The sequence below is a fragment of the Equus przewalskii genome, chromosome 26 (assembly GCF_037783145.1).
Source record: "Equus przewalskii isolate Varuska chromosome 26, EquPr2, whole genome shotgun sequence".
Classification (NCBI taxonomy): domain Eukaryota; kingdom Metazoa; phylum Chordata; class Mammalia; order Perissodactyla; family Equidae; genus Equus; species Equus przewalskii.
Genome location: NC_091856.1, coordinates 34,479,660 through 34,504,376, shown reverse-complemented (window position 1 = coordinate 34,504,376; position 24,717 = coordinate 34,479,660). Strand labels below are relative to the sequence as shown.

The 24,717-nt window shown below is 56.9% G+C and overlaps 1 protein-coding gene across 9 annotated transcripts in view; it reads right to left on the bottom strand.

Moving 5' to 3' along the window:
* The window catches only part of NTNG2 (netrin G2), a 79,917-nt gene extending 55,441 nt beyond the window's left edge, over positions 1 to 24,476 (bottom strand). For 2 of the 9 annotated variants that reach the window (XM_070597003.1, XM_070597005.1), the window contains exons 1-3: positions 23,451 to 24,475; positions 19,637 to 19,767; positions 18,703 to 19,397 (exon numbers count right to left, since the gene is read on the bottom strand). In XM_070597003.1, the coding sequence (XP_070453104.1) occupies positions 18,703 to 18,915 (213 nt within the window). In that variant the 5' untranslated portion in view covers positions 18,916 to 19,397; positions 19,637 to 19,767; positions 23,451 to 24,475. Of the gene's footprint in view, positions 1 to 18,702; positions 19,398 to 19,636; positions 19,768 to 22,262; positions 22,415 to 22,771; positions 23,390 to 23,450 lie in introns of those variants that run through there. The other 7 variants (XM_070596998.1, XM_070596999.1, XM_070597006.1 and 4 more) reach the window with 7 other exon arrangements.
* Positions 24,477 to 24,717: the final 241 nt, after the last annotated feature.

Genomic DNA, 24,717 nt, shown 5'->3' with positions numbered 1-24,717 from the left:
ATGTGACTCGGGAGACAGTCCCTAACCCCACGTATGACCTTGGGCGGGGCCTTGCCGTCTCTGTGCCTCGGTTTCCCCATTCTCGAAATGATGGAGCTCTGACACTGACATCCCAAAGTCTAAGTTCCTCAGTCCCCCGCCCTACTCGGGAGGAAGGGTGCGGACATACATCCCCATCTCCAGGGAGAAAGCCCAGGTGCCGGGGGAATTCTCCGTAACAAAGTATTTCCTACTTATTGGTAAGAAAAGTTGCAGCGGGCATGAATTATTAACAAAGCGGAAACGGAGATTCTGCTGGGAGCCGGTTCTAATTCTAGCTGCCCTGACCGGCTGTGACTCTCTCCCCCTCCCACAGCTCCTCTCCGCACCCACCCCCACCCCACCCCCCCGCCCATCCTCCTTCTGTGGCTTCATTGCTCGCTGTCCCTCAAGCTCCCACCCCCACCTGCAGGCTCCTCTTCCCGGCCCTTTTCCGTTTCTTTTCCAGCTAAGCCCTGGACAGCAGCAAGGTCACCCTCCTGGCTCGTGAATCAGCAGAAACCAACCCCACGCAGCACGTTGGGGCAGGAGCTACAGCCGGCCAGGGAGGCTTCTCCTGTTTCTTTTGGTTTTTGTTTCTCGTTGGAGCCGTTTCTTCCCCGCGCAGCCATTACTCAGGGAGGGGGCGGCCAGGACCGGGGCCAGGCGTCTCCCCGGGACTCATCCATCCTGGAAATGAGCCTCCAGAAGCCACGGCGACGGCCCCCCACCCGCCCCAGAGCCTGAGCCCGAACTGGCCATGGCAGGCATCTCCTGGGCAGAGGTCCAGCTCGGACCCGGCATGTCAGGCTGCCCCTGGAACTGGCCCCAGTGTGGCCGTAACTCACGGAGATGCACCTCGGCAATTCAGGGGCTCAGAGCAGCTCTCCACTCGGCTCTGGTCCTCGAGTTGTTTCAGAGGAAAGAGAGACCTTTCATTTCAACCCTGCCCACAATTTGCCTCCTTCCAGAACCTTCCAAGACTGAGACTGGACTCCAGGATAGCAGCTCTGGGTCTGGACCACCCTTGCCCCACATCCCCCAACAGTCGTTTGCACGTAGTGGTAGTCGATAAACATTTCCACATTGAGTGAGGACCCTCAGCAACTGGATCTAAGGACAGTGTTTGCTGAGTGCTTATTCAACACACACTATCCAGCTCGCCTCACTGAAGCCATTGCTCTGGCATGGCTCAGAGAGGGTGAGCAACCTGCCCAGCATCACCCATGTAGGACCTTGTGCCTACTAAGGGAAGTGAGAAGCAGCCAGCTGAGGTGCTGCTCTAGGAGCCGGGGAGGGACCCCGCTTCCTCACTCCTCCTCACCCCAACTCTGGCTTCCCCAACAGACCCTGCGGCAAGACTTTCCCATGACCTGAGGCCTTGGGCTGCCTGGTGGGCGAGCCGTCCAGCAGAGGGGCCAGGATGCAATGCCAAATGCCGCTTGTCATGGCTACAGACCCAGCGCGGCGGATTTCCTCCATCAGCTGAACAGCCAGAAGGGGCGGGCAGGGTTGTGCCAAGGCTCCGACTAGACCAGGGTTAATCTCTCCAGATTTTATTCTTTTTTTTTCTTTTAAAAAAAGGATACATTTCGCTTTGCCCTGGGCATATGTGGATGCTTCCCACAGCCAGATTTCTAGGAACGCTGGGGTGGGAAAGTCTGTCCCAGCTGAAGAGTGCCTGCGCTGATCCCTGCGGCCCCCTCGCCTGGTTCCGTGTAACGGACCAGAGACACGTGGGCATCTCAGACAAGGGACGGCTCCCCTTCCAATTACATACCCCTTGTGACAGGGAGCTCATTACTACAAAAAGCAGGTAGGCCGATCTGGACTGCCCACTCCCTGGAAAGTTGGGCGATATATTTTGGCTTACCCTCCACATATTTCCTCACTCCAGGCCCCCTTTCTTTTACATGCTGGTCCTGTTTTCTCTGGTGATGCCGTAAACATTTTCTGATTGATTAGAAAAAGGAGAGAGAGCCTGGATTAGCCCAAGTCCTCCTCCTCCCCATGCCAGGAGCTCAAACGCCGCTCCCCCGGGGGCCAGCGGAAAGGCTCCCCTCTCCTCCTCGCCTCCCCCTGCACACAGACTCAGGCCGTCCCTCCCAGAGCTCGCCTGCCTGGCAGCGGCCGGCTGGCCGGCCTCCCCTCCTCTCCCTTCCTGCCCACCCCCGCTCTCCAATGAGGCTCGCCACCCAGACAGCCCAACGCTTTCGTTTAATACCTTTTAACAAAGAGGATAAAAGTAAAGAAGGTGAGATGGAAGGATGGACGAAAGAAAGAAGGAAAGAGAGAAAGAAAGGGAGGGAGGGAAAGCAGGCGAGGGCGGGCGGCGGGGAAGGGGGCCAGAGGAAGAAAAGCTGCGTCCAGAGCAGCCCAGGAAAGTGCATTATTGATTCGGGACTCAGAAAATGCATAGAGAGTAGGAAAAGCGGCCTGCTCTTTAAAAGCCTGTGCGAAGCAGAAGCCAGACACATGCAGCCTTCCCAAAGAGGCCTGCTCTGCTGACATGAATATTTTATCACGGAGGAAAAACAGCGGCTTGGAGGGTTTAAATGCTGGGGGAGGAGGGGGCAGTGAGCGGCCCCTCCGAGAGGGCTGGCTGGAGCGCTGGGGGCAGCCGCCTGTCCCCAGGTCCCCGGGGTCTTTGCACAGCCCCTCCACCTCTCTGAGAGCTGCCTGGGCTTTCTTGCTAAAGAGCAGAACAATGGGGCTTCTGGTCCTGGAAGAGGCGCAGGACTGGTGGGGGGACACCCACTGAAACGGGGGGTCCGAGAGGGCTGAGGTTGACGCTCCATCCAGCAGCCCCCTCCCCTAATCTTTGCCCTGTCCACACCCTGCCCCACCCCCACCAACCCCTCCGGCCTCCCCGCCCTCACCTGCCACCATGGTGTGTTTTCAGCCCCCCTGCTGAACCCCAGAGCACGCCCTTGGGATCAAGTCCAAGCCCAAACTGGTCCTGGCTCTGCCCCCTCCCTGGCTCATCCCACACCCCCATCCGCCTTGTTTTCTGTTTCTTTTTTAAAACTTCCCTATTGAGTATTTTTAGTAGCACCAGACATCGAGATCATGATTTTTCATGTGACATTTCATTTCCTCTATCCCTCGCAATCCTATGAGGTCAGGTACAACTCCTAATCTTATTTTTTAAATGGAGAAACTGAGGCACGGATCGGTTAGGCAACGTGCTCCCCATCATTTTGCTGAGCAAAGGGCAGGGCTGGTGTGAGAAGCTCCCAATTATGTGCTCTGCGAAAAGCCTGTGTTGCCACGCTGCCTCTTGTTACTCCGTCACTCCTCAGTTTTGGGGTAATTTAATACATTTTTTGTGCCACAGATGTCTTTGTCTGCAAAACATATACACAAGTCATACAAATTATTTTATAACCGGAGCCATTTTCCCGCCTTGTTTTTGACTCCAGTCTCTCCTTCCTGACGCCCACCCTCCACCCCTTCCTGGGCTCCGGGGATGGCGCATCCTCTGTCTGGAGCTCCTCCCCTCCACCCCTTTGCAGGCATCTGCTTAAACATCTCTTCCTCCTCGGGGGCGGGGAGGGGGGGAACATCCCTGGCCCCCAACCCCCACCCCTTAATCAATTCCTTGATCAATTGTCCTTAGCAACTTCTTCGGTTAATTACGTGTGTGAGTCCCCTCCCCTCCGTGTGCCCCAGGAAGCAGGGCCCGAACCTGGCACAGGCAAGGTGCTGGATTAAGGTTTGCAGAGTGACGCTTCCTCCTCAGCAGCTTCCCTCTCTGGGTCCCTCGCGCTGGGGAGGAGGCCTCAGGAGTGGACGTGTCGCCCAGACAGAAGGGGCCTGCCCGTGCCAACAGCCACAAGAGAGACCCACGAGGGCTTCGTCTTGCTCGTCTCTAAGAAGTCAAGAAGTGGCGGGGCAGAGGAAGAGTAAGAAGTGCCTGGGCCTGCCCCACACCTGAGCACACCTGGACACACCCCGACAGTGCATCACTGCGGGGATGAAGCCCTTCGGGGGAGATGGCAAGGCGGAGCTGGTAAGGTTTCATTCACTTATTCCTCATCTATTTCTGAATGTCCTCTGTGTGTAAAACGGACCTGGAGAGGCAGCAGTTGGACCTGGCTGCCCATCAGAGGGCAGGGGGTGTGTGTGAAAATATTCCTGGGCCCTAAGGCTGGAAATTCTGCTCTAGATTGAAAGCAAACCAACCAACCAACCAACCAACCAAAACCCTGTGCAGCGACTCAGATGCCGGGCGGGTCACATCTGGGACAGCTGATCCAGGGAAGGGCACCGGTGCTGTGACGTCACATCTGGGACAGCTGGTCCAGGGAAGGGCACTGGTGCTGTGACGTCACATCTGGGAAAACTGATCCAGGGAAGGGCACCAGTGCTGTGACGTCCGCCCTGCTGTCACCGTCAGCCCCACTTTACAGGTGAGAGCCCTAAGGCCCCCAGAGGCCAGGCACTGACTCAAGGTCACATCTGCAGTAACCCAGGCACTTTGACCCCTTAAAGGGTTGTTGACTGCTCTGCTGTGACCACCAGAGAAGTCACCGGTGGCCTGGTCCCATGAACGGCCCGGATGACCAACCTGGAGGGGAACTGGCTAGGATGGCCAGGAAGGCTTCCTGGAGGCGGTGGGATTTCAGAGGGACAGGCCAGAGAGACGGGTGGGCTTGATATGGACAGGCGGAGGGAGACTGAGCGGGCTGTGAGGAGGGCTCCCTCTGCAGAGGCACCATGTGAAAGGCCGGACCAGACGTGCAAAGGCCGCAGGGAGAGAGAGGGGTTAACGCACTTGGCTGGGCCAGGAGCCTGATGGGCAACTCAGGAGATGAGGCCGAAGGGGAGGTCTGGAGCCAGCCAGCAGCCTTGACATTTAGCAGCTGCAGTAGGGCCCTGACTCTGGCCGGCCAGCCTCCTTCCAGGAAGAGAGGTTAAGAGCCTGGGAACAAAGGGCAAGGAGGGCGCCAACACCCCTCAGGCCCCAGGAAGCCAGAGCCAGGATGCAGCGCCTGCAGCTCAGATGCGAGGAAGGATTCTGGGGGGGAACTTTCTCCCACTCTGGTCTTTGAATTTAAAAGACGACAAGATGCTTAAGGCTAGAAGGGACCCAGTGCAGCCCCGGGAAAGACTGAAATGGGGGCTCTCAAACTCGGCCACGCCCTGGGGCCACTGGGGAGCTTTAAGAAAGCCTGATGCCCAGGCCCACCCTTGCTGGTCAGAGCTGCAGTCGGGTGGGGAGTGTTCCGAGCTCCCAGGTGACTCCACAGTGCAGTGGGGCTGAGGACCACTCGGGTGGGAGGGCGGCCCTGGCAAAGCCAAGAGTCTGCTCAGCCACCCGGCCCCTGCCTTCTCCGCTCCTTCCGGAGTCCCAGCATCTCATCTGGGTTTGGGGTCTTCAAGAAGGGTTAGGAGACAGGGGGCTAATGGAAGAGAGAGCCACAAAATCTGAACCCCCGGTCCTGCTGTAGAGACCCCCTCACAGTGTGCTCACATTAGACTCAGCGGGGGACACCCCAGACCAACCACATCAGACCTCGGGGATAGGTCCCGTCCTGGGGCATCAGGCTGGTCACAGCTCCCAGGAGACTCCAACGTGCAGCCAAGGTCAAGGCCACTGAGAGGGACAATTCTCCATCTTGGGGGGCACCTGGCCCCCCAGCCGCCTTTCCTGCCCCTCCCCTTCCCATGACTCTCTGCCAGGCTGAGAGGCAGCCAGACCCTTGGGGAAGCCGAGTGGGAGGCAGAGGGGCCCAGTGGAAGGCGGACGCCGTGCTCGCCTTCTCCTCTGCTCCCCTCTGCCCCTATTTTCAGGTCCATTATCGTCCACTGTTGGGTGTATTTATTTCCACTCCTTCCCCAGAAAAACAGATCGGGTTCCTCCAGGCAAAGCCATCTCGCCTTCCCCGGAGCTGGTGCGTGGGAGCGCGCACGCTGCCAAATAGACATGAAATAAGTGAATTATCAAATAAGTGGATTAGCAGACTCCGTCATGTCTCAAAGGGCAGAGGGGGTGGGTAGACGCCACTTCGCTCCTCCCAGCCCTCCCTCCTTCCTCAGGCTGAGGGGTGTGCTGGGAGGGAGGATGACAGGCACAGTGCGCTCATCCAGCACAAATGGCTGCACACACACACCCGCCTCAATCTATCAGGCGCTTTCTGAGATACTGGCAGCACCTCAGGTCAGCTAAGCAGCCTGGTTAGGAGCTGGGCGATGGGTCTAGGCAGCCTGGGGTGGACGTGCTAGGTTCCTCTACTCAGAAGCTGTGTGACTTTAGGCAAGTGGCTTAACCTCTCGGAAGCTCAGGTTCCTTATGTTCAAAATGGGTATAAATATAGAATCTACAGTAAGTGTTCTAAGAGGGTTCAGTGAGCTGGTTTAGGCCAAGGGTTTGGTGCACAGTAGGCACTCAATAAATGTAAGCTGTTGCCGGTCTGAGGAGGCGGCAGAGACAGGATCAAGAAGATCCTCAGACAATAGGACCAGTGAGTTACAAGAAGACAAATGTGGATTTTCCTGAGCTTCAGGGCCCCCAGAGGGACCACAGGGGCCCATGGGTGGACTCAGGGTGGTCTGGGGAGCCCCGCAAGTGTTTGCGACGTGGGGCGTGTGCGCCTGTGCGTGTGTGTGTGCATTGTTCCAGGAAGAGCACCATGGATCCTCAGAGGGGCTGTGACCCCCAGAGGTCGGAGCCCCTGCCCTGGGCTTTTGCTGCTGAGGTGCGGCTTGGTCTCCTGCTTTATTCGTCCCCTCGGGGTCCGCCTGCGTGCCCAGGGGGACACAGGTCTTCTCCCTGCCTCTCCCTCCCCCCCGCCCTCTCTAAGTTTGACAGTCCCAGAGGCCAGAAGCAGAATCTGGGAATGCAGTGGGGCCCGGAGGGTGAATACAGAGACCCCCTCAACCACATCCCAAAGAGGGACGACACTTGCCTGAGGTCACCCAGCTCCTGGCAGCCACTCCAGCAGGGAGCCCCGTCGCCAGGAGCCCAGCCCAGCACAGTGCCACCCAGAGCAGTTGGCAAGGGTTTTGGATGGTGTCTGGAGTGGGGACAGGGGCAGAGACCGCATGCCCTTTGGACAGCTGGCTTCTCCTGCTGTCACCTGTCTCTGGCTATCTCTTGATTCCCCAAAGGGAGGGGAACACTCCAAGAACCTGCAGTCCCCAAATGGGCACGGTCCACTTTCCGTGGACAGAGGGAGGGCGCTGCCGCGGCTGACGGGAGCTCTGAGCCTTACCTGCAGGCTCCATCTCTCACGGGCCCCCTTTCATCTTTCGCCCAACAACACATTTCTGCTGTGACCGGGGTGGGGGGGGGGGGAAGCGCCTTGGTCATGTTTCATTTCCTTTTATTTCCCTGGCCGACGCTTGGAGTCAACTGGACAAATGACTTGGGCAGCAGGAAGGAGCTGGAATGAGGGACTGACAGGGGCCAAATGATCCCAAAGCGCCCAGGACAAACTGTGCTGGGGAGAAGAATGTCAGCCCCTTGACGGCGGGGCACGGGGCCCTTTATAGGAGGGGCGGCTCCAGAGCCCCCGGGTTAGATCTGGAGGGTCCTTAAACACACATTCCTTTAGTTCCCTCTCAGGAGGAGACACGGAGAGGTGAGGTGACCCCTCTGTGGCCACACCTTGAGATCTCGGGTCCCCTCTCATTGCTAGTCTCAGGACAGCCCTCCAGACCTTTGTGGTGCAGATCAAGGCAGGATGGGACAGTGGTCAAGGCCCTGGAGACGGACGCCAGCTTTTTCATCAGCTGTGCAAACTTGGGTCAGTCTCTCCACCTCTCTGAGCCTCCCTCTCCTCATCTGCAGTATTACCCATCTCAGGGTTGCAGAGAGGACACAAAACCCGACGCACAGAAAGGGCTTTGCAGGGAGCCTGGCACACAGGGAGGCCTCGGGAAACGGCAGCCGCATCCCACAAGATGGGCGTGTTGAAGAAGCACCAGCACACTGTACTACACAAGAGTGGATTCCTCTGGTTCTGGCTTACGCAAGCCCCCACCAAGGGCTGGGGCCGGACCAGCGCGCACCACACCTGACGCCCAGGGTATCCCCGATGCTGACCACAGTGATCGCCGACGTTCTGCCCACCATCCCCTCTCAGCCCTGGCCTCGCCCGCCTCTAACAATACCGCTTCCTGTCCACCTTTCGTGGCTCTGCCACAGCAAGGAGAACCACGTCTTGTGGCTGAACTGGGGTCGGGGTCCTGGAACCCTCACGGCTTGCAAGTGCCAGCTCTGAGCCGTGCCCAGCCACCAGGGGTGGCACGCAGGTGTGAGAGCTCCCCTAAGCAGCCAGAGAGCAGATGCACACCCTGAAGGTGCACTCCGGCCCCCGCTGGCTGCAAGCGGCTTTCAGGCAGGCATCCCACGTCCCCAACCCAATGTCACCATGTGAGGTCAAATCCAGGGCACGGGTGGGTGGATGGAGGTCTGGTGTGGAATGCCTCATGTCCCCAGGGATCCAATCTGCTCTTCGGGGAGAGCCCATGGCCTATGGTGGGGCCTCCTGGGTCCACTGCTCCCTCCCTGGAGGCCCAAGGAAGTCATTCCATCCTGTTGGGCCTCAGTTTCCCCACTTAGAAAATTCAGGGGGTTGGACTCCACTTGTGCTTTCTTACTGTGTTCACAGGAGCCCCAGGACCGGCTGGAGTCGGGGCTCAGGGGCCTGGGGCAGGGGCAGATGGACACCAGCAGCCAGGTTCCAGGCACCACTGTCCCCTGACATCAGTTCCACTGTAATGTGCTGATAGATATTGGAGTTCCTCTGGTCTTAGACAATCTCTGAGACCCCTTCTGAACAGCACTCTCTACCTGAAATGAGGGATAACTATCCTCAGCACTTATTTAGCACCTACTATATGCAAGCACTACCCATGTGACAAAGGTGGAGACACAGAATCTGGGGCCTGCTGAGTGGGGGAGGGGAGGAGGTGAGGTGGGAGCAGGAGAGGAGATACTCGGAGACCAGAGAGAGGTCAGAGGTCACAACATCCCCGCCCAATTACCCTCTTAGGAGCATCCAAGTTAACCTCTCAGCCTAAAACTTATCTTAGGAAACAAGGAGAAAGAGAGAGAGGAGAGGAGGGCGGTGGGAGAGAGAGGGGAGCGTTTGGGCTTCTCTGATCCTCGGGCCTCACCACAGCATAGTCGTTAAATGACTGGGGTCTGAGACTGAGCCTGGACTCGGCCACTTGGCATCAGAGTCTCAGCTTCCTGGTCTGTAAAATGGGGACAATCGCATAAAAGCAACGTCCACCATGCGGGATATTTGGGAGGGCCTGGGGACGTGCCGCACGTGGAAGGCTCAGTGCCTCGAGGGAAGAGATCTGAGAGGCCAGAAAGAAACCCTCACATCTATGGCCAATTGATCTTCAAGAAGGGGGACTGGACATTTAATGAGGACAGAACAGGCTCTTCAACAAATGGCGCTGGGAGGACCGGACATCCACACGCAAAAGAATGAAGCTGGACATTTATCTTACACCATATGCAAAAACTAACTCACAATGGATCAAAGTCTACATATAAGAGTCAGAACTATAGAAGCCTTAGAAGAAAACCTAGCACACACATTTGTGACCCTGGATTTAGTAATGGTTTCTTGGATATGATACCAAAAGCACAAGCAAAAAAAGAACACATTGATAAATTAGGCTTTACTAAAATTAAAAATTTTGTGCATCAAAAGACACAATCAAGACAGTGAAAAGATTATCTGTAGAATGGGGGAAATAGTTTCAAGTCATGTATCTGATAAAGATCTAGTATCCTGAACATGTAAAGAACATGTACAAGTCAACAACAAAAAGACAAACAACCCAGTTAAAAAATGGACAAAAGTCTTGAATATTCATTTCTCCAGAGAAGATCTACAAATGGCCAATAAGCACACAGGCCCAGCATCATTAGTCATTAGGGAAATGCAAATCAAAACCATAATGAGATACAACTTCACACCCACTAGGTTGGCCATAATAATAAAAAATAAAAATGGAAAATAAAGTGTTGGCAAGGATGTGGGGAAATTGGAACCTCGTTCAATGCTGGTGGGAATGTAAAATGGTGTAGCTGCTGTGGAAAACAATCTGGCAATTCCTCAAAATCTTAAATATAAAATTACCACATGACCCAGAAATTCCACTCCTAGGTATGTACTCGAGAGAAATGAAAACACATGTCCACACAAAAACCTGAACACAAACGTTCATGACAGTATCACTCATAATAGCCAAAGAGTGGGAACCACCCAGATGCCCATCAACTGATGATGGGGTGAACAGACTGTGGTAGACCACACAGTGGAATATTACTCAGCCATGAAAAGGAACGTTCCTGACGCAGGCTACGACATGGCTGAACCTTGAAAACACGATGCTGAGGGAAAGTAGCCAGACACAAAAATCACACATTGTACGACTCCCTTTATATGAAACATCTAGAATAGATGAATCCACAGAGACAGAAAGCGCACTAGAGGTTGCCGGGGCCTGGGGGTGGGAGGAACCGGCAGTGGCTGCTAATGGATATGCGATTTCCTTTCGGGGTGACCAAAACGACTTGGAACTAGATGGAGGGGGTGGTTGCACACACTGTGAACGTGCTAAATGCTACTGAACCGTACACTTAAAAACGGTTAAAAAGGCAAATTGTATGTTACGTATATTTTATATTTTACCGCAATAAAAAACTTTTTTAAATGGTTAATTTCATGTTATGTGAATTTCACCTCAATTTTAAAATTAAAAAAAATATATTTTTAAAAATGCCCTCATCACAAGAAAAAACAGTGGTAACTAGGTGTGGTGATGGATGTTAACTAAACTTCCTGTGGCAATCCTTTCGCAATATATACATATATCGAATCTTGACATTGTACACCTAAAAATACAATGCTATAGGTCACTTGTATCTCAATTAAAAGAAATTTTTTTAAAGAATTCAGAAATGTAAATCAGAGGGAAATTGTGTGATGCACCATTATACTTTTAGCCCTCAGTTTTGTTTTTCTTTGCCTTGATTTTCATTTATGGGGATACTCTAACAAAGGGATCTGAACTTGGGGAAAAAGGCCCAGTGCCATGCTGGGCACAGGATATGCAACCAGAACCCCTCTGTCTGCACCGGAGCCCTGTTTGTCTGTTGTGACCAAGGCTGAACCCCAGCGTGGGTTCCCCACCTCCCAGAATGTATCTGGCAGTTCCCCAGGAATGCCGGATGAACTGGTTAATCGAGCATACCCCATGGTTGCACAGTTGGGGAAACTGAGGCAAAGGCGCTTGGCCAGTGTCCCAGCAGCAAGGGGCCTTTGCAGGGGCCTGAAGTGCCCGGCTCCCACCCAGCGCTCACCCTGCTCTGACACGCTGCCCCCGGCTAGCAGTTGGTGTGCCCGGGGAATCAGAAACACATCTCCATATATGTAAGCAATCTGCCGCTGCTGAGAAACAAGTCAGAGCCCGCAAACCACAGCGAACAGAGCCGGCTTCTGCAGCCTCTGCCCTTTCCCACTTTGCTCCTCACTCCGGTCCCCTCCAGGAAGAAGCCAGCAGCTTCGTGGGCCCCGAGTGCCCAGGCCGGGTCCAAGGCGGGAGAGCCTGGGTCGTGGGCTGCGTGACGGGAGCAGGGCTCTTCAGCCCGACCCATTCCCTCGGCAGCGACGACGGCTGGGCGGCGAGGGCGAGGGGTCGCAGCCTGGCGCTCGCTCTCTGAGGCTGCCAAGCTCTGTTCCAGCCCCGTGGCTCAGGACTTCCATGCGCCGTGGGCTCCCTCAGCCCTCAGCCTGTCCACGGTTGCCCTCCTCCCCTCCCTCTGCCACACCTTTGGCGTAATTCCCCCAGCTCTAGCTCTGCCTAGAGGCCAGACAGAGGAAGGTCGACTCCCAGCTCCACATTTAGTGGACCTTGGGAGGCCTCATCTATCAAATGGCACGGGGGGTGAGGGGCTTGGATGAGAGGGCAGGCAGAGTGCCTTGTCCCCTCCCCAACAACCACACACTCTCTCCTCATGTCACCTGGACCCCTCCTTTGTGTCTCTGCACATGCCATTCTGTCTGCCCCGACCATCGCTCCTCTGAATCCTTCCAGTCCTTCAAGAGCATAGACCACCCCAGAGCCCCGTGGTGCAGGCCGCCCATGCCCCACGTGGCACGCCTGGCCCATAGGATCGCCTTCTGTCGGTTAGTTCCTGCTTTTGCTCCTTTTATCTCTCAAGCTAAACTCTAGGATGGAATGAAAATCCCCTTTTTGGGAGCATGCTTGTTGCGCCAGGCCCCCAGCCAGCTGAGCTCTACACACCTGTCTTGTCTCGTGCGGACAACCTTCCTTTGAGGTTGTCTAGTGTCATCCCCACCTTCCGATGAGAAAACGAGGCTCCGAGCACAAGGGCTTGACCCCAGGTCCCCAGCCCAGGAGCAGCAGGACAAGCACCAGCCCCTATTTGCTGCATCCCAAACCCCACGTTCTCATCCACCGCCGTTGTGGGCTGCCTGTCCGTCCATCCGTCCACCCCCTACCTCATTGCACCGCGGATGTGGCGCAGCTTGTGATAAAACACGCCATAAAGGAGAAAAACAAAAATGTATTAAAAACCAGGGCCAGGGAATGTGGAGACGGAAGAGGAGGATGAGCCTGGGAAAGGCGGGGGTGTGTAAACTGCAAAGTTCTAGAACCTCTTGGTCTCTGACCCTCTTTGGAAAGACGTCCCTCCAGGCCCTTCCCCCTGGCCCTGCGTTCCAGCTGCACTGCCCTCCGACCCTCACGGGGTGTCTGGACCCGAAGCCATTCCCTGAAGACAGGTGTCCAGAGCGAGGAGCTCACTCACGCGGGCCGCGGGCCTGGCAGGCGGCGCTGCCCCCGGCCTGTCACTCGTCTGCTCCTCAGGAAGCAGACTTCACTGTGCAGCCAGATGTCACGCACGGAACTATTCTCGTCCCAGGCTGGGCCCTGCCTCGGGCGTTTCAAGAGCCTGAGAGGCTTTAACTAAGGTGGATGAGGCTCAGCTTCCCGAGTCGCTTCCCGCTTAGGGAGGACTGTGCAGACCTGGTGTCACCCGACGCCAGCACCCCGGAACAGGGACTCCAATGGGGAGGAGAAGGGGCTTTGGGTGCCTCCTCTGCCCGGTCCAAACCCTAGTTCTTCCTGCAAGACTCAGCCTAATCTCTCCTACTCCACAAAGCCTTCCTGGATTGCACTGACCTTCCACCCACCCACCCACTTGTTCAATAAACGCCTACGGAGCGCTGACTGAGCCAAGAGGGAGGTGCTGGGGATGCAAAGATGAAGAGACAGCCCTGCCTTTGAGGAGCTCACAGTCCAAGGAGGAAGCAGACAACAGGAGTATACTAGCCAGTGGGAACCAAGCAACTACTATGCGCCAGACAGTCCCGTATGCATATTCTAGTAACAGCCCCAATTTGAGGAAATAAGGCTCAGAGAGGTTAACCTCATGCTGAAGGTCACACAGCACGGGATTCCAACCTCTCGCTCTCTCTCTGCCCCTAGGGCTTGAACTCTTAACCAATAGGCCACATCAGTGAGTACAATGACAGGGATGTGACCAGATAGGGGCCTTCTGACAGACTTGCGCTGGGAGTCAAGGAAAGCCTCCTGGAGGAGGTGGGGTACAATCTGAACCTGAGAAAATGAGCTGGGGTTACCCAGGCAAACGCGGAGGGAGGCCTTGGACACGAAGGAAGCAAAGGCAGGCGTCCAGGTGGGGGAGACCACACGGCAAAGGCAAGGCGGTGGGGACATCAGGGTGAGCTGGAGCCTAGAGGGCTAACGGGAGGCGCGCCCCTCCCTCCCGAGCTCCGAGCTCCGTCACCCCAGCTCTGCTCGCCACCCCTGGCCAGCTGGGTGCATCTTTAAGGGCTGTCGTGTTTCTCTTGTCTACTCGGGTCTGCCAGATAGTGGCTCTCCCATCGCGACTGTGCCTGGCATGAGCTCAGACCCGGGAAGCATCTGCCGCCTGGAGGGGTGCAGAGTGGAGAGCACGGAGGCTGCGCAGCCATGTTCCGTGTGCTCCCCTCTACGGGTTTGGGGGTCAAAGTGCAGGGGGGAAGGAGGCCTGAGCCAGTGGGCCGGGCCCTCAGGGCTGCTGGACGGAAACATTTCATGAACATCAAGGTGGAGCAGGAGGTGGGGCGTCTGTGATCTTCATTCTGCATGTGGTGTCCTGTGTCTTGGTGGGGAGGGGCTTGCGGACTTCAGGACCCACCTGCCATCTGCATCAATCAGCCCAGCAGACCCCCAGGGGGAGGGAAGGGGCCATTGTCCCTGCATCTGTGTAAACTGAGGCACAGAGAAAGTAAAGCAGGTTCTGAGGAAGGAGTGTGCTCAGAGATGCACCTCGGGCTTTCTCTTGGTTCTCCTGTCCACCAAGGCCAAGACCTCTGCGTGCTCTCTCCTTAGAGAGCAGGTTCAATGCCATCTATCTCAAAGTCGAGATGGTGAAGACCGGATGAACGCTGACACCCCAGCCCCACACTAGAACAGAACTACAGTCTGCACGCATGTGCAGATGTTCTGAGAGAGGCATTTCCTCCTCCCAGGAAGTTGGTGGGGTGGGTAAGGCAGTTATGATCGTCCCACATTACAGATAGGGAAACTGAGGCTCAGGGAATTCAAAGCCTTGCCCAGATCACCCAGCCCGCGAGTGGAGAAGCTGGGACGTGAGCTCAGGTCTTCAGATTCTAGGTCTGTGGCTCTTGCTGGGTATCGTCTGCCCCTCTCTGGAGCTGCCTCTCTCTGGAACCTTCTGCCGGGTCTCGGACATTCAGAGATCCCAGCTCCCAGCTCCATCCCCTCACCCCTGGACCCCACTCTCCTGCTCTTCGCCTTTCTCCCTCAGCAGCAACTCTGCCTTTAACCTGCAAAGACCCCGTGGGAACCACAGGCCTCTCTTGCCTTCATCCACAGAAGGTTTTGCCCCTGACTGAACAGTTATGTAGAGCAGCAGAGCGGCGTTCTCAGACCGTACTCTGTGTGCAGCTGAATCACCCAGATTGCTTGCTAAAAGGCAGCTTCCAGCTCCGCAGGTCTGGGGTGGGTCCTGGGATTCTGCATCTAGAACAAGGTGAGCCTGCTGGTCCAAGGACTGGACTTTGGGGAGCAAGTGGGTAGCAGTAGGATGGCTTTGGACACCGCCTGCCTGGTCTGTGGCTGGCACCCCCTCTCTCTTTTCTTTCTCACCATCTCTCTCCTGAGGCTCAAAGGTCAGCTTCTGTCTCAGAGGCACAAGGAAAGGATCCCCAACATTTCACGGCAGTGCAGGCAGCTGGCAGGCAACCTCTATGCGGGGCACTGGAGGGCCATTCCCCATGCTCAACCACACCCTCCCCATGCCAGAGGGCTCCTGGGAGTGGCAGCTGCCTTTTTGGGCACTGCCCTTCCCTCCTGGTCCTCGGCCCCGCAGCCTCCCCAGACTGGCCCTCTCCAGCCAGGCGCTAGGGATCAGGGATCGAGGGGCGGAGGGGCCGCCTCCCTCCTCTCGCAGCCTCATTGAAATTTTGCCCTTGCCTAAGAATCCTCGGTTGAGAGCTCATCCCTATTAATTCTCACCGTGCATTTAGAGCCAATAGGTTTTTATTTATTCATTTATCTTGGTCTTCCTTCTCCCCTCCCCTTTCTCACCAGGCTGGAATTTACAATTCAGTTCTCAAGTGGCCTTGCGAACGGGATGGACGGGAGGCCTGGGGGGGTAGCGGGTCTGCACCCTAAACCCTGAAAAAGGCAGTCGCCCCTTGGCCCTTCTTGCACCCTAGGGGTGCACCGGGGCTCACGCTCTGGTTGGCTGGATGTTGGGACAGGCCTGGCAGCCACCGCAGGAGGTGGTGCCAGGGGGCAGGGACCCACCCTGCGATTGCAAGGCTAAGGGGGCAGCAGGCATCTTGCCACCATTAGGGCACCCCCTGGTGGCCAGTTAACACCACCTGCCACAGGTGGAGGAGTTTAAGCTCCCTGAGCACCCACCATTTGCCTGATTCCAGGAGACTAGAAATAATAGGGTATAGCGTCCTCAAGGCTGGAGAGAGACAAAGAAGAGCCAGGGAAGCCACCAAGGGAGTAGAAACAACAGAAATAAGCGAATAACAGCTCCTGCACATTGAGCACCTGCTGTGTCCCAGGACACGTGTGTCTGCGATGCACCCAGCAGTGTGACACTCCTATAGATTATCTCTACTTTACAGAGGAAGAAACTGAAGCTCCAAGAGGGGGGGCCCCAAGCCACCTGGTGGGTAAGTTCCCGGCCTGCCTTCTAGACTTCGTGACCTTGGCAGGATTTAGGCAACCCTTTCTAATCCCTAACATGGGATTAGAACAGAACCCAGCTCACAGCAACCTAGAGATGATTAAACAGGACACGCACAGGACCTGCTCAGGGGAAGCTGCAATAAAAGGTGGTGTGGGGGTTGCACCACTCTTGATGTGACCCCCTCCTCCCTGCAGAAGCCAGTCCCCTGGAAGGATGCTCTCCACCTGCCGAGGAAGCGTCCCCATCCTCCTCGGCCGCACATTTGTAACCAAAGGCAGAGCCGGATGGCAGCCCCTAATGAAATATTTAAGTCCATCAGACAGGTGTGGAGGCGCTGAGGACCCACCCATGCAGGAGATGTTGGAGATGCTCTTCTTCCTCCCTGCCCTCCTCACCTGTCTTCCCAGGAGAGGGGAAGGAGAGGAGGATGAAAACTGCTCCCAGATCCCAGGGCTCGAGGACTTTGCCTGGGCTCAGGCTGGGCGGCACCAGGACTGTGGGGGGGTGACCACTCTACCCTGGCAGCTGCCCTGGGTTCTCTGTGGGAGAGTGCGGGCCAGGCGGAGGACCAAGGCCAAGCGCATCCTGAGCCAGCTTTGGCCAGGAGGGGGCCTCGGACTTGCATTTGATGGTCATCTCCAGCCCTCAAGCTCTTGACTGGAAGCTGGTCCGGTGAATTACGATTGAGCTGCCCTGCCCCACACCACCCCCGACTCCAGCACATTAAGACAATGATTAATATTTAAGAGAAGAAATACAGTCAAGACTCTGATACGAGAGGCAGAGGTTAACCCTGCTCAGGGAATGTGGAGAAGTCCTCACACGAGCTGGGGTGGGCAGCCAGCCCAAGATGCGGACTCAGAGCTGTGCTCCCACCCTGGCCTTGCCCGTGACCTTCAGGAGCCGCCCCCTCGCCCATCCCTGAGCCAGTGAAGCCCTGGGGTCCCCACGGACTATCCAGCCCCCAGCTCCTGGCGCTGTGCTGCCTTCTCTTTCCTTCCCTCCCTAGCTGGCCACCCCCAGTGACAGCCTCCTGACTGCTGACCCCAGGTGGGAACCTAGCTTCCCGGGGTGACTGCTTTGTGATAGGACTGAAGCACCCCCAGGGGACTGAGGCATCCTCAGGAGCCCGGTAGGGACACTTGCTCAGTCCCGCCATCCGTCCAGAGACCCGAAGGCTCTCCTAAGGACACGTGGAGGCAGCAGCCACCCCAATGATGACCCTAAGTCCCTCCCGTAGCTCCTGCAGCCTGGCTGCCCTGCCCAGCCTCGTGCCAGGCACGGGGCCTCCCGAGCACTCTCCAAGGGAAAGGCACCTCTCAGGAGGCAGTTCAGCTCAGCCACTTCAGAGCCAGGCACTTGAATTACAGCTGCGCCCCTTCCTGGTGTGTGACTGGGCCTCAGTTTCTCCATCTATAAGATGAGAATGACAACAGCTAACATCTACGGGGTACTTGCTCTGGGCCAGACCCTATTCTGGGCATTTTACATGTATGAATTAGCTCACTCACTCCTTACAACGACCCTCTGAGTATGTGTTGTTAGTGTGCCCATTTTATAGACGATGGAACAGAGGCCCAGGGACGCCGCTGGTCCAGAGCCCATACCCTAAGACTCTTACTGTACGCCACACAGAATCAACCCGGCTGAGCCGAGGGGAGGACCCCACGGAACGACACATATCAAGCTCTTAGCCCACACACTCAGTGAGCTCGCATCAAATGATCCCTGCTAGTATTACTGTTGTTGTTAAATAGAACTTGAGTACAGAAGTACCCTGTGGCTCTAAGACCCCATCCTCCTCTGACCAGGGACTCAAGAGACAACACCTGAACATCTTCCTTCCCCCTGACTTAACCAGTGACTGCGGTCACCGCAAGTAGGGCTGGAATTAGACAGGGCATCAACCACATCGTGGATCCTAGTTTGATCCCTTCTTCCTTCCTCCCTCTGCACTTCCATCAACGATTGCCCGGCAAAGGCCAGCTCAGGGCTTCGCAGACCCTGGCAAAACTGTTTGCTGGACTGGATCCGGTGGGGTAGGAAGTTGCACCAGAGAAGGGAGGAACAGAGGGAGGTCAGAGTACAATGTTGCAAATAGTACCTCCCTCACTGCCCAGGATGCTGACTTCCTACCAGGGAGGCGGGGCTTATCTGCCAGGCAGGAGAATTGTGACTACTACCGTCTCCCCTAGAGGAAACGATCTTATGGTCAGCTGGACAAGAATTTCCCCATCGCAGAGAACGATGTCACATGATCCCAGAGTCCTCAGGGTGGCTTTGCTCTGGCACATTTCCAAGGTGGGACAGAGACCTGGTCGCAATCCAGTTGCAGGAAAGTCGACCTTGCGTCTGGGTCCTCCCACTGGGCTCACCCCTCCCAAGGGTCTGCCCCAGAGCCCCTCCCGCTTGGCCTGAGTAAACAGAACAGTAGTGGGCTGACTTACGTGGGAACAGAATCTCTCAGGGGGGTCTCCACATGTGATGCCCGAGGGCTCCACCTTCACCTTGACGTACTCCTTCAGGCGCATCACCTTGGGCTGGCAGGCGTAGAACTCCCAGGTGGGGCCCTCATCTGTAGTCACCCAGGATTTGCAGATGTCGTAGTCCCCTGAGGCCAGCGGGAGGCAGTGCAGGAGGAGCGCCAGCAGGTGCAGCATGGCTGTGCCGTCCGCGGGGGCGCGGCCCAGAGAGGCCCTGGACAGGCGGCGACTGGGTCAGGCGGGACTCGCAACCTCAGCATGGAAATGCCACATCTACCAGGCGGTGGAGGCCCGATATCCCAGGGACTCGAGCACTGCCGGGTTGCACAGAGCGAGGAACTTGTTTTTTCCAGAAGGCCGATACGAAAAACTCAGAGCCAGCGTTTCTCAGACTGCTGATGGGCAGATCAAAAAGTCGCCCATAACTTCGTGTCCTCCTGACCTTGGCATTATACCTCTCCCGGAGGTGAGTCCGATCAAATCAGGCAGATTCTCAAATTGTGACAGTGGCTGGAAATGGGATAGGGAGAAAATCCACAGGGATCTGGCATGAGGTCGGATCAGATTGCTTTTAATTTTTGTCCTTCCAATCAATCCGGGTCTTTAAAGGGCCCTTAATGTGTGATGTCCCCAACACAACAGCAAAACACCCCTCCGGCCTGCGTTGTAAAGATAAAACAAAATCAGGAGGTATATGTGTTAGCTGGAAACATGTTCCCTCTACAGGACTGGACGTGGCATCTCAGACCAATAAAAGAGATTTCTTTTCATATGGGCTTATAATGACAACGATCGTGTGGCTGGACTGAAACATGAAAAAGCTACTGAGGCGTTAACCGAAGAGAAGCTTATTTGCCTCTGCTTTGGTGGGGACAGGCGCTAATGGGGGCCAGCTGACCTTGGCTGGTCGCCATCGGCAACTTATTATGAAGTTTCTGAGACTTCAGCTCTCAATCCATCCAGGTACCGGGGGTCTGGCTTGTCTTTCATTGTAAGAGGGGAGGAGAGAGAGCTCATTAGCAACAACACCTGCAACAAATTAAAAAGAGAAATGGAGGAATAAAGATGTATATGAACAAAAGCTCTCCGGCAAAATGTGCAAAAGATGAGCCTACGTTAGCAAGGTCTCCGGAGGAAACTGGGTTAGTTTTATTAATATCGGAGTTGCACGTTTGGAGATGGGGCACATTATTTCAAAAGTGATGTGTTTTCTCCTCACTTAGGGGGGCATTAGGTCAGGAGAAGAGCCCCTTGCTTGGGGTCAGTGACTTTCTAAAAAATCCCCAGGAGCCAAGATTGAATGGTTGCTTTAAAATATCATGACTGACAAGTCAAAATGTCACAGCTGTTAAAGGCAGAGACGAGACCGTAACCCTAGGTGCCGCCGAGACTGCATACAAGGCTCAGCCACACACAGGGGTCCATGCAAGGGCCAAAAATTAAGAGGCAGGTGCCGGGAAATGTCTCTCCAAACTCTGAAGTAGTGAATTTAATTTTTAACTGCAGGAAACTAAGGATGTCGAAGACTTCAACAGAAGTGACTATGATTTGTCATATTAGATTTTCTGACCAAGGCCGAAATTTTGCAATCGTCCTTAGAGAGTATGTCTATAAATGGGTCACTGTTATTATTGCTTTACTATTTTAAGCTACTGGTAATTATTTAAAAGCCCAAACAGATACAACTAAGACAAATGTTACATTGCAAAACACATGGCCCCAGTAATGTCTGTGTTCCCACACAGTGGATACAGCACCAGGAGAACCCGAGTGCAGTCAGCGGGAGGTGGCCAACAGGCCAAAGGTTACCACCCTGCGTCCGGCAGAGGCACCTGCGGTATTAACTATTCTGGTTATTATGCCTGTAATTATTGCCTCTGAATTCCCAAACCTCCAGCATTGGTGCTAACTCCAACCTGACTCTCCCGACATCCTCTTCAGCCATTGTCCATAGAAGGTCCCGGAAGAGTTAACTACCGTTTCCATGAAACCCCATTCTCCACCCAGACACAAACACACTTCTGCCAAAAATGACAAACTGGAGCGGCAGACATTGTCCAAAGGGGGCTGGTGGCTCGGCACCTCCTGGGAGACGCCCCCAGCCACCACCCCACCGCTCCAAGGTTGGAGGATCATAAATCTGCATTAAGGCGGCCCCTGCCCCTCTCTCTGGCTGAAGGGCTCTTGATGGAGATGAATGAGGAGCCGCGGGGGACCACATTTTCAGGGCTCACCTCTGGTTGTTTAAAGAGAAACCTGTTATAGAGTCTGCCCGGCCTTTAATGCGCTCCTTGCTAGAAAACTCTCAGAAAGAACCCGCCTGGCGACTATTTTTACAACCCGAGAAAATGTAGTAAAAATAAAATAGCGCGGCCGGCAAAGGTTTGGATGCCTCTACCCGAGCTTCGTGCTGCCCAGAAAACAGCACGTCCCTAATTAATTCTTCCAGCCGCGGGCTCCCAACTGCTCGCTAACAGGTAGGGAGCGCTTGACGGCTGGGGACGCCAGGGCACCAGGCTGCGGCTCCCAGGGAGGGCTCAGCTGCCGGCCGCCTTCATCTGCAGGACCAGCGGCCGCTCCGGGCTTGGACGTGCTGGCCGCGGGCCGGTGCGGGGAGGCAGCGAGGCCCGGAGGCCGGGAGGCCGGGGCGAGCGGTGCCGGGCACAACTCGCCAATCTATCAATTGCTTTGCAGTTCTGTTGGCTTAAAGGCCACGCATTCCCTGGAAAATGGGGGAGGGGGCCGACAACGACAGCAAAATCTGCGGGAGAGAGAGGGAATAAATGTTTACAACTAGTCAATCAATTGGGCGTTGCTGGCATCATAGGGGAATTGTGAGCTCAGCACGCGAATATTACAGTCGGTTTTGGCCAAAAAGCAAAAAAAAGGGGGGAGGGGAAAGAGACGCAAGAGTCCCCGGAATAACGATCAGAAAGCAAGAGTGAGAAGCCAGCCGGGGAAATTTCAGAGTAAGAGGTTGGATCCCGGTGGGTCGTGTTCTCCTCGGAAAATAAATCTTCACCTGATATTATTAAGAAACTGCAGCTCCCAGAAACAAATAGAATCAATGCGCTTTATTTTCTTTTAAGAGTCCTCAGGAACCAAGGGGGGGCTGATAGCCAGGGTATTAAAACCCGAAAATTAGATTTTACCAGGATTTCTGAACTCAGATTTCTCTGTCTTATTGGATTAGCGCCTCTCGGAGCTGGCCGGGCTCGGAGCGCGCTCCGCCGGGGGATGCCGGCTGCGCCCTCGCCTCGTGGGAAACTTGCCGCGGTGGGCGCGGTGCCCCCGGGGGGCACTGGAGCGGGGCGCTGGGGGCTTCCCCCGGGACTCAGTCCACCCCGAGGTCCCCTGTTCCTTCTCAGCGGGAGCGGCGGAGGGGGCGAAATCCGCCCTCAGGCGATGGTGCCGCGGACCACGGAGGAAAAGCGAGTCCCCTGGGGCCAAGAAGAAAAGGAGAGCCCGCTTCAGCCGAGGTCACCTTCCCGCCCCAGGACGCGTCCAGTAGGTGCCCCGCTCACCGCCGCCTTAGCGAGCATCCCGGTTCCGGCGGCCCCGGTTGCCCCCAGCCCCGGAAGGGAGGCTTCTCCGGCTCCTCCTTTCTCTGGGAGGCCCGGGAGCCCCGAGAAGTTGAGCGCGGGGGGTGGCGCGCGAGGAGGAGGCCTCGTCTGGGCGGCCGGGGCCGGGGCGGGGCGGGGGCGCCGGCGGGCGGGGTCAGCTCCCGGCCCCGGACGCCAAGGAGCCGGCTCGAGTCCGCGCTTCGGGCGGGTTGCAAACGACGTGCATCGCAGGGGACATGCCGGGCAATCCCGTAGCTGCTTTTTGTCTTTCCAAAGTTGAGTGCAAGCCACGGGAACTATTAATAATCACGCCTTTAATAAAGGCCCAGCCTGCACCGAGGGTGCCTCCTCCCTTGACACCCCCACCCTTAACTGGAAGACCCCCGGCAAAGCGTCCGGGAATTGGTTACATCTTTTTTCCCAGCGCTGCTCCCAGCCGCGGCCGCCCCCCGCCCAGCCAGGCAACTTACTCCCGAGCGGGCGGACCCGCGAGCTGATGGTCCTCTTCCCGCCTTCCCGCTGCCCCTGCGCCCCCATCGGCGTGCCACTCACTTCGAGGTTCGACTCCACATCGTCCCCAAAGCCGGACCCCGTGCAATACCTTCCCCCATTAGCCCACCCCTCCACGGTCGGACAGAAGTTTCCAGCCGTGGCTGGGCAAGAGTTTCTCCGTGCAACTCACGCACACCCAGTTTTCGGAGGGAAGGGAAGGGGATAGGAAGAAGGAGGGGCGGCTCTCGACGGCGGCGATTAAATTGGGGTGGGGGAGTGGCGCGACAGAAGGGTTAATTTCCTTTTCACAAACACATCCAGGCGTTCTTGCAACATGCATCTCCACCACAAACACACACACACGATGGAAAAAGACCCAGGAGGGAAAAAGCCAGCCAGAAAGACCAAGCTACTCCTTTAAGATGCTGCTACAATCGCACACTCACACGCCCCTCTCGGGGCGGCTCCAGTCCTGGCTAGTAGCAGCCGCTACCACATAACTTTTGCATCCGAGCCTTGGCTGGGCTGCTTTAAGTGGCTCCTGGGCCCCGGGGAAGCCTGCGTGGTCACCGAAGCCCTTTAAAAATGAAACCAGGCTGGCAAAGCTGCGGCATCTCTCCCCCCGCTCGCCTCCCGGGCTCTCCCCACCCGCCTTACCCCGGCTCGGAGCAGCTTCCCGGAGCGGAGACCCGGGAGGCCGAAGACCGCCACCCGCCGGCGCTCCGCCTCCCCCCTCTGGCTGGCGCTGGGTGGGGGCGAGGGCCGGAGGGCTGCGAGCCGCTGCTCCTTCCCCGCGCGCTCCCGCTGCCGCTGTGGCCGCCGCCGCCGCCGCGGCCGTCAGATCGGGGCTGGGGAGCCCTCCGGCCGCCGGGGGGGCCGCCCGCAGCCGTCCCGGAGACGCGGGCCGGGGGAGGGGGCCGCCCGCATCGCCCGCCCCGGCCGAGCGGGAGGTCGCCGCTAACAAGTGCAAACTTTTTGGCCCCCCTGGGCGGCTCGCAGAAGACCCGCGCTCGTGCACCGGGCAGCCCCGGGCCCTGGTGGGCTTCGCGGCTGCTCGTCGGAGCGCCGGGGCATCCCCCCGGCGCGGCGCGGACCAGATGGCGGGGCGCTTCACGGCCCCCCTGCACTCCGCTCCAAGTTAATGCCGAGGCTAAATCCTCTTGCCATCACTCACGATCACCATCGGGGCTTTTATCTCTCGGTCTGATCCGGGCTGCGTAACTTCCTCTGTGTGGCTTTAACACACCATCCCACCACGGAGCAACGGTCTTCTTAAAGGTGCAGGAAGGAAATACTGCGAGACTCGGGGGACGCGCCACGGCCCGGGGAGGGGCGCGGCGAGCAGGGGCGTCCCGGCGGGCCCGCGGCCAGGGTGGCCAGAGCAGGCGGCCGCGGGAGCGAGCCTGCTCTAGGGGGTCGCTGCCTAAACATCTCCTCCCGGCCCCGGGGCCAGCGGGTCCCTGCGAGCAGAGCGCATCCTCAGCCAGCTCGGGTCAGGCGCCGCGGGGCTGCAGCTTTCTTTTCCGAAACCCAGGCGCCTGACGGGGTGCCAGCGCCCATGGGTGTGGGGGCTGCCCCATTGGCACCAGGGAAGGGGCCAAGTGAGTCAGTCCACCCACCCCCAACAGCCAAGGGCTCAAGGCTGCTGCTCTGTCTCCCTCTGTGAAGTGCTGCCACCCAGAAGGCCCCAAGCAGTGGGTAAAGGGGTGGGTGGGTGGATTTGGGGAGATGGGGAGGGGGAGCGATCTGAGCGCACAACCAGAGCCTGAATACCAGCTGACACATTGCCGCCTCCACCCTGATGGGCCCTGCTTTTGACGGAGCCAAGCCAGCTCCGGAGGGAGTGCAGAGTAGGGGGGCAGGAGGGGCCTCCCTCCCTGGCAAGCATGGGAGGAGGGTGGGGGAGGACTCCTTCCGGGGTCAG